At 61.5% G+C, this 9580-nt stretch overlaps 1 protein-coding gene across 1 annotated transcript; it reads right to left on the reverse strand.

The window, feature by feature from the left end:
* Positions 1-7249: 7249 nt before the first annotated feature.
* FZD2 (frizzled class receptor 2) lies at positions 7250-9580 on the reverse strand. The gene has a single exon (XM_068996612.1). The coding sequence runs from the start codon at positions 9084-9086 to the stop codon at positions 7413-7415; it is 1674 nt and encodes a 557-aa protein (XP_068852713.1). The 5' UTR covers positions 9087-9580; the 3' UTR covers positions 7250-7412.

Consider the following 9580-nt stretch of genomic DNA (forward strand, 5'->3'; position numbering starts at 1 on the left):
TGTGGGGGAGGCTGTCCCCGTGTCCCCGAGGAGGAGGGTCCTGTCCCCGTCCCTGCAAGGAGGACCCTGTCCCCATCCCACTGCCGGATCCACCCTCAGGGCACCCACGGTGGGAAAGGCCCTTCCCGTTTTGTTCCCCCGCTGTTCCCAGCCCCTTCCCGTTTTGTTCCCCGCTCCCCTCCCAACCCCTTTCCCTGCTCCAGGAGCGCTGCCGGCAGCAGGGGCTGGGCTGGGGGGAAACCTGGCCTTGCACCCTCAGCTGGTCACAAAACAGCCCCCAAATCACCACTGAGCTCCCCAGACCACCCACGGCCGACCCCGTCCTGCTGCTGTCCCCAGCCAGCCGGCATGAGCATCCCTCAGACCAGCACCTTTCTGCTGCAGGAAAAGCCAATTTAATGCCTTAAGGGGTCAGTTTTTTATTAAATGGGGAATAAAACCAGAACCCTGGTGAGCCACTGCTCCTGGGAACTCATGTCACAGTGGGATCACCCAGGAGGTGACAGCCCTGGGGACAGGCCTGGGGAGGTGGCACCGAAGCAGTGACATTTCCCCCCCTCAGCAGCCAAGTTTTGGTGCCCAGCAGATGATGTTTGATGGGTCAGGGGTGTCTGTGTGGCACTGGGGGGGCTGAGGGAGCTGTTAGACCCCAGCTCTGCCTCCCTGCAGTGGGAAAAGCCAGGGGAGCAGACACTGGGATCGCTGGCACTGAGACCTGACCCACTCCCCCTCCCCCAAACTCATCACACTGATGGCAGCCAGATCCCGCAGTGCCGGGGTGGATCCAGCCCTGTGTCCCTCCAACCACCAGTCAAGAAAACTCTCAGAAATGGAGGGATGATGCATAAAAGCCCCCAAAGGAGGCTTCAAGGGGGGAATGGAGCAGGGATTTTGATGAAGGAAAAGCCAGGAACCTGTGGGGGAACCTCAGGGTCCATGAGCAGTACCCTGTGTGCACAAGGCACATCCTGGCATTCTGGAGAGTCTGCCCACTCTGGCATGGAACCAGCCACTGGACTTAATGAATCCACCCCAAAAAAGAGCATTAAACAGGTTTTGAACCCCACATTCACCCCTGAAACCCAGTGGGCACAGGGTGAGTGTAGTGGCAGAGGGTGGTGCAGGCAGAGACACGGTCCATCCATCCCTCCCATCCATCCATCCCTCCCATCCATCCATCCCTCCATCATCCCTCCCTCCATCCATCCCTCCCTCTATCCCTCCCTTCCCAGAGGAGGCAGGCCAGGTCATTTGCCATGCTGAGGACTGATTTTTTTCCTTTTATTAATAATAATAATAATAATAACAAAAATTAATAAAAATAATGAATAATTAATACAAAGTGGGAGGTTGGGCCAAGGGAATAATTTGTCCAACCTGAACCAGCTGTTTTGGGGTAAAAGCAGTGGAAACAGGGAGTGGGATCAGGCAGCATCATGGTCCTGGCAGTGCAGGGGTTAAACCCTGATGGGGGCTGCCGGGTTTTGGGGTGTCCTCTGATGGGCGGCCCCAGGTGCCATGGGGGGACACTCCCAATTTTCTGTTTTGAGGGTGCCATCCCCCTCTTCCCCTTCCCCCATCACCGTTCTCCTCTTGTTCCATCTGCAGAGGGGAATCAGAGCCGGAGTTGGGGGCCGGGCTGGGCAGGGATGAGGGGTCACCCCCAAGGTCCCCGCAGTGGTGGCTCCTTCAGTCCCCGGACAGGGCAGGGAGAGTCAATGGCCTTTAAACCTCCCTGGCCCCAAGCGTGGCTGCACTCCCCGAGAGCTTTCAGGGAGTCAGCAGGGACCGGAGTGAACACCAGAACCAGAGCTCCCCGCCGGGACCACACCGGGGCCGGGCTGGGGACCCCCGGTGGGGGGGGGAGTGACCCCCGCAGCCCCTGAGGGGCACCCACAGCCCGAGGGTGTGAACGTGTGTCCCTGGCGTGTCCCTGGCGTGTCCCTGGCGTGTCCCTGGCGTGCGGGGTTTGCACACACGCGTGGGGACAGGTCGGTGTGGGTGGCACCCCGCGTGGGCACGGGGGTGCCTGGGGACCTTCCACGTGGGGAGCGCCCTGCACACGCGCTCTGCTCTCCCTGCACATCCCTTTCCCCCTTGCACGACCCCCTCGCCCCCCCGCTCCCCCTCTCCCCCCTCCCGCTCCCGCCCCATAATCGGCTCCAGCTGCACAAACATTCCCGCACCCGGAGCCGCCGCCGCCTCCGGAGCCGCCCCCGCCCGGACCCTCCCCCGAACCCCCTCTGGGCCCCCCGGCTGGACCCTCCCCCGAACCCCCTCTGGGCCCCCCGGCCGGACCCTCCCCCGGCCGGGGCAGCTGCGGAGCCGCGTGGCCGAGGGGCAGCCCCGGGCAGAGCCCTACAGGACAGGGCGGGGAGGGGGCCTGGGGGGCTGGGGGTGACCGTGTCCATCCATCCGTGTCCATGCATCCATTCGTGTCCATCCATCCCATCTGTGTCCACCCATCCCGTGCCTACTCATTCCATCCCTGTCCATCCATTCCATGTCCATGTCCATCTACCCCCTTTGTGTCCACCCATCCAGTGTCCATCCATCCCATCCATGTCCATCCGTTCCACACATCCATCCATTCATGTCCGTCCATCCCATATCCATCCATCCATCCATCCATCCATCCATCCATCCATCCATCCCTTCATTCATCCCATGTCCACCCATCACATCTGTGTCCATCCACCCTCTGTCCATCCCTCCACTCATCCATGTCCATCCATGCCTTGTCCATTCACCCCACACTCTCTGGATGGGACCTGGATGCTGGTGGGGTCTCACGCTCACCCATCCCAGCTTCTCCAGGAGGTGCACCAGGATGGAGATGGGAGCCCATGCCCACCTGGCTGTGTCCATCCATCCCTTATTTTCCAGGAGGGGTGTTGGGATGGAGATGGGGTGTGCCCATCCATCCCAGATTCTCCAGGAGTCACCCAGGATGGAGATGGGGTCCCACACCCACCCAGCTGTGTCCATCACCCCCTGCCCTGCAGAGGGGTGCTGGGATGGAGACAGGGCACCACATCCGTGTGTCCGGGGGAGGACACTGAATGGCACAGCTCATCACACCCACTGATCCCAAGCTCTCCGGGACAATGCTGGGATGTGGAGGTGGCCCCCCCATTCCTCACTCCCGCACCCTTCAGGTGTGTCCCTGTACAGAGCCAGGATCCCACACGGCTCCGGGGACAGTGATGGGGATAGATCCCACCCCCACCTCACACACCAGCGCAGGATGGCGGGATGGGGACGGGATGGGGACGGGATGGGGACGGGATGGGGACGGGATGGGGACGGGATGGTCCCCCCCGCCAGGGCCCCCCGAGCTGCGGTCCCGTCCCGCAGGTTCCATCCCGGCAGCTCCCGGCGGCTCCGTCTCCTTTAAGAGCGGCGCGGCCGGAGCCGCATCCAGCCGCCGGCCGCCTGTCCCCGCTGGCGTCCGGCCAGGGCTCGGCCTCGGCCGCAGCCAGATCCCGCTCCAGCGCCCGCCCGGGGGGGACAACGGGGCCGGGGGGGCCGGGGACACCCGGGGGCCCGCTGGCACCATTGGGTGCTGGTCCCTTGGGTCCCTCCTGGCTCTGTCCCCGTGGGAGTGAAGGCACACGGAGCCAGAAGGCGAGGACAGCCAGAGATGTCCCCACAAAGTCTCGGGACCTGTCATGCCAAGTGATTATGGGGACACGTGAAGTGTAGCAAAGAGATGTCTCTCGTCACATCCCTGCGCCCTGTCACCTCCCTCTGCCACCCCCGGGTCACTGCTGGAGAGCAGGACAAGAGTGGCAGGGGAGGGGACAGGGGAGATGGATCCCACTGCCCTGAGGGAATTGTCACCCGGGGCTGAGAAAGGGACAGTCTGGGGACAGGAGAGCCTGGGGGCCATGGGGACAGGGGACAGGACAGCCCCAGGAGACAGGGGCCCCGCGGCACAGGGGACAGGAGAGCCCATGGATATGGGGACAGGAGAGCCTGTGGCCAGGGGAGCCCATGGTCCAGCGGACAGGACAGCCAGCGGCAGGGGACAGGAGTGACCACGGCCTGGGTCCCAGGAGCACTGGGACAACCAGTGCTGGGGACACACCCTGGCCCATCCTTCTCCCAGTTCCTTCCTCCTTCACTCCCTTCCCTGCAGCAGTTTCACGCCCGGGGCTGTCCCTGTGCTGGGACAGTCCAGTGCTGTCACCCCACGGCTGACCCGGCCCCCTGTCCCCATCCCCAGCAGCACGAGCCCCGCGAGCACTGGTGGCACTGGTGTGATGAGTTGCGGGTGCTCCGGGCCGGGCCGGGCGGGGGTTTGGGTGTTAATTGACTCCCGCGGCGGTGGCAGCTGTGAAAACAGCGCGGGGCTCATTAGGGGACATCAAAGGAGCCCCGCAAGGCCCGGCGGGGACACGGCCCGAGCCGCTGGCGTTTGCTCCCTCTTCACTCGGCTTAAAAGGGGAAGAGGAGGATGGGAGCCACCGGCCTGGGGAACCGTGCTCAGCAGAGGTCCCTGTCCCTGGGGTTAGTGGGCCCTGGGGGCACCCATTCTCTGGGTGACATGTCCCCAGGGTTACTTGGACATGGGGTGACCCATCGCTGGGGTTAATTGGATTTGGGGTGATCTCTCCCCATCCTTAGGGTCACCCATTCCCAGGGTGACCTGTAGCCAGGGTTAGTTGTCCCTCATGTGACCATTCCCAGAGAGATCCATCTTTGGGGTGCCCCATCCCTGGGGTGACAGAGCAGGGGACAGAGGGGACGCGCGCTGACCGCTGCTTGCAGACACCCTCCAGCTCCTCCTGCTTGGGCCTCAAACAGCCCTGAGAGCCAAAAACCTCCAACCCCCCCCCCAAAAAATTGCTTGGAAAGGGCCACATGGCCCAGTTCCTCCTATTCCAACTCCATCACAGGAGCCTGTGGGGCCGGGGAGGGGGACAGGGACCCCCAGCGGGTCCCAGCAGTGCCCTTGGGGTGCCCAGAACCCCCAGATCCCTTGGCACCCCTGGAGCCCAGGAGTAGCCCTGGTGATCCCAGATCCCAGCTCTGTTTTCCAAAGCCAGGACACGAAGCCTTTTAAAAAAATCTCCTCTCGCAGCTCCTGCATTCCTGGGTGGAGAGTTTACATTCCCCCGTCCTCCGTGAGCCGCGCTTCGCCTCCGCAAAACAAAGCGGCCTTGGGGGGGGGGGGGGAAGCTGCTTTTTGGGGAGCGGGACCCTCCAGCCAGAGCCAGGACCCCGAGGGCAGCACCCCGAAGCCAAAGCACCCAGAGCCCGGGCTGGATATGGCCCGGGACCCCCATGGCAAGGGGGACCCCCTGAAGTGGCACCCTTGGGGTGGGGGTTCAGGGGTGCAGGGGGGGTCCCCCGACCCCATGGCCGAGGCTCGTCCCACCCATGCCACCACCAGAACAGGCAGCAGGAGTCACCCCGCTTGAATTCCCATTTCCAGGGGCTCCCAAGGTGGGGGGCGGGGTAACAGGGGGTGCTGGGGTGCCCTGGGGGGTGCCAAGGGGGTGCTGGGGGGGTCCCGACCGGCCCAGCCCGACCCTCAAACTCCTTCTCCAAACCACAGAGGAGGGGGGAAAAAAGCCCTGGATAAGTTTCTCCCCCTCTTCTCTCCCCCTTCCAAGTCATCGCTGGAAAATTAAACCGGATCCAAAGAGTTTTTCCTTTCCAAAATGTGCTGGAGAGGCGCTGCCTTAACCCCTTCGGCTCCCGCCTCACCCTCATCGCGGGATTGGGATTTTTAAGGGGGTTTGGGGATTTTCCCGGGCTCTGCTGGGGGAAGGGGAATGGCACAATGCCCCCACAATCCCTCTTTGTGCTCCAGGGATCCCCAAATCCCCTGGAATGAGTGAGATAAGAAGCGCTGAGGCTCCCCGGGGCCGATTTTGGGGCACCCCTGGGGCTAGCGCTTCCCGGCCAGGTCTCCCTCTCCATTTTGGGAAGAGTATTTTTTTTCATTCCAATTAAATCCAGCTGATTAAATCCATCCTTCCACACCCCCCCCCGCCCTGAGCTTGTCCCCCTCCAGCTGAAACTCCCCTACATCCGCCCTCCAGCATCCCCCAAATCCCGACACCGAACTGAAGCCGGGACCCACTTCTCCCCAGAGCCTTGGGATCGGGCGCCCACCCCAGCCAAACCCCTAATCCCAGAGAAAATGTGAGCTATTTCCTCCCGGGGGGGGGGGGGGGGCACAGGAGAGGCCCCCCCTCCCACTGGAAACCGAAAATTCCTCATTTTTTGAGTTAAAAACCTCTTTTTTCCACTTTCAAAGCACTTTGTTCCAGCTGGAGAGAGACGCTGGCTCATCCCCACGGAGCGGTGGAAGTGGGGGCCCGGCAGAATCCATGGGGACCCCCACAACTTAATTATTGGGGTTTTTTGAGGGGAAAAAAACAAGCCCTTGGGAATAATCTGGCTTTTTTTTTTTGACTCATTTGTATTTGTGAAGGGTTGTTCAAAAAACGATTTGGGAGGAAAAGTCATCGGCCAAGTGGGGGGGCCCAGGGAGAGCCCCCGGGAGGGCAGCCCCAGCCCAGGGTCTCGTGGGAGCAAAGGGGTGGGGAAGAAAAAAATCCACTTTCTTGGGGAATTTCGAAAGGAGAGCGAGAAAAATGGGCTTTTTATTGGGGTTTTTGCCTTCTTTCACCCTTTCTTCCAGGGGCCGGCGGAGCAGCGGCTGGGGGGAGCCGGGACGGAGCGGGAAGGGGGGAGCAGGGGGGTGAGGGTCCTCTCCCAGGCTCGGCAGTGTTTTTTCCCTTTTTCTCCTCTTTTTTCTCCCTTTTCCCACCTCTTTCTCTTTTTTCCCCGATCCTTTTTCTCCCCTCATTTTTTTCTCCCCTTTCTGTCTTTTCCCCTCCTTTTTTGTCTTTTTCTCTTTTCTCTCCTTCTCCTATTTTTTCCCTTTCCTTTTTTTTTCTCCTTTTTCTCCTTTTCCTTCCCTTTTCTCCTTTTTCCTGCCCTTTTCTGTTTTGCTCTCTGTTCTCCCACTTTTGTTCCTCCCTTTCCTCCTTTTTCCCTCGTTTTTCTCCTTTTTCACCCTTTCCTGCTCATTTTTCCCCTTGTCTCTTCCTTTATTCCTTCCTTTCCTTTTTTCTTCTCTTTCTCCCTTTTTTCCTCCCTTTTCTACTGTTTTCTCCCTTTTCCTACTTTTTCCTCCCCTCTTCCCCCCTCCTTTTTCTCCTATTTCTCCCTCTCATCCTATTTTCTCCCCCTCTTTTTTCACATTTTTAAATAGAAATATATCATTAAATTTACAAATGCTATTTACAGGTTTAATTACAAAAAAAAAAAAAAATTCAAAGAGAAAGAGAGACACCCCTTAGACGTTAATAAATCTAAAAATAAAAAATATATAATAACTCCCCTCCCCCCCAAAAAATATTTCAGGCCGAAGGGCAGCGGGGCCGGGGGGGTCACACCGTGGTCTCGCCCTGCTTGCTGTTGGTGAGCCGAGTGTAGAACTTCCTCCAGGAGTGCAGGGTTTTGCCCGACCATATCCAGAACCCGGAGGTGATGCCCACGATCAGAGTCATGAGATACTTGATCATGTAGACGGTGAAGTCGGGAGTCATGCGGGGCGTGAAGTGGAGCGGGCAGGGGATGGCCAAGCTCTTGCAGTTCTGGCTGATCCAGCTGCGCTCCCAGTGCTCGCGGAACGCCTGCTCGTAGAAGTAGCAGGCGATGACGATGGTGGCCGGGACGGTGTAGAGGACGCTGAAGACCCCGATGCGAACCATGAGCCGCTCCAGCTTCTCCGTCTTGGTGCCGCCGTGCTTCATGATGGTGCGGATGCGGAAGAGGGAGACGAAGCCGGCCAGGAGGAAGGAGGTGCCGATGAAGAGGTAGACGAAGAGCGGGGCCAGCACAAAGCCCCGCAGAGGGTCGATGTTGTTGAGGCCCACGAAGCAGACACCGCTCAGCAGGTCCCCGTCGATCTGCCCCATGGCCAGGATGGTGATGGTCTTGACGGCCGGCACAGCCCAGGCGGCCAAGTGGAAGTACTGGGAGTTGGCCTCGATGGCCTCGTGGCCCCATTTCATGCCAGCAGCCAGGAACCAGGTAAGGGAGAGGATGACCCACCAGATGGAGCTGGCCATGCTGAAGAAGTAGAGCATCATGAAGAGGATGGTGCAGCCCTCCTTCTTGGTGCCCTGCACCACAGTGCGGTAGCCGTCCTCCTGGAAGCGCTCATTGCAGACCACCCTCTCCTCCAGCACGAAGCCGGCGATGTAGGCCACCGACACCATGGTGTAGCACCCCGAGAGGAAGATGATGGGTCGCTCGGGGTAGCGGAAGCGCTGCATGTCCACCAGGTAGGTGGTGACAGTGAAGAAGGTGGAGGCGCAGCACAGGACGGACCAGATGAGGATCCAGATGCGGGCGAAGCGGATCTCGTCCTCGTTGAAGAACATGTGGCCGTCGGGACGGGTGGGCTCACAGGGCGCCGCACAGTCCTTCTCCCCCAGGAACTTGTAGTTGAGGTAGCTGGGCACCTTCAGTGCCCGTGGGCAGTGGAAGGGGTGGTCAAGGGTGGCATAGCGGGGAGCGCCGGGGGTGCCCTGGCCGGCCAGCGGCGTGGCACTGGTCAGCAGTGCCGGCGAGCCGCCATCCTCCGAGTGGTTCTGCCCCACGCAGATCTGCTCGGCGCCGTGCCGGGGGAAGTTCTCACACCGCAAGCGCTCCGGCCACTGGAAGCCAAATTTATTCATGAGGGCCTCGCAGCCCTGGCGCGCCCGCTCGCAGATGGAGCGGCAGGGCGGGATGGCCTGCTCCAGCACCGTGCACACGGGCGCGTACATGGAACACAGGAAGAACTTCAGCTCCAGCGAGCACTGCACCTTCACCAGCGGGTAGAACTGGTGGACCTCCAGCCCCGCGTCCTCCTGGTTTGTGTGACCCAGCAGGTTGGGCATGATGGTCTGGTTGTAGGCAATGTCGGTGCAGAGCGGGATGGAGATGGGCTGGCAGAAGCCGTGGTCGGGGATGGAGATGCCCTTCTCGCCGTGTAGCTGGGCCCGGCTCGGCACCGGCACGCTCAGCCCCGCCAGCAGCCAGGCCAGGGCGGGCAGCACGCCGGGGGGGCCCATGGTGCCCCGAGCCGTGCGCCACGATTTACCGTGCCTGGTGCCCCGTCTGGGTCTGCCGTGCCCGGTGCTGCCTGGATGACTCCCACAACCGGATCTGCCGTGCCCGGTGCTGCCTGGACGACTCCCGGTGACTGGATATACTCGGGTCCCGCCTAGATGACTCCCGGTGGCCTGATCTGCCGTGCCCGGTGCTGCCTCGACGGCTCCCAGTGATCAGCTCTGTCGTGCCCGCTGCTGGCTGGACGACCCCCGGTGACTGGTTGCTCTCAGGTCCCGCCTGGACGGCTCCCGGTGCCCGGATCCCCCGTACCCGGCGCTGCCCGGACGGCTCCCGCTGCCCGCCGGCGGGACGGCTCCCGGTGTCTCGATCTACCGTGCGCGGCGGGACGGCTCCCGGTGCTCGGGCGTGCGCTCCCGGTGCTCGGACGTGACGCTCCCGGTGCTCCGAGGCGCTGCTCCCGCTGCCCGAACTTGGCGATCCCGCTGCTCCCGGT

This window comes from Aphelocoma coerulescens, chromosome 27 (assembly GCF_041296385.1).
Source record: "Aphelocoma coerulescens isolate FSJ_1873_10779 chromosome 27, UR_Acoe_1.0, whole genome shotgun sequence".
Classification (NCBI taxonomy): domain Eukaryota; kingdom Metazoa; phylum Chordata; class Aves; order Passeriformes; family Corvidae; genus Aphelocoma; species Aphelocoma coerulescens.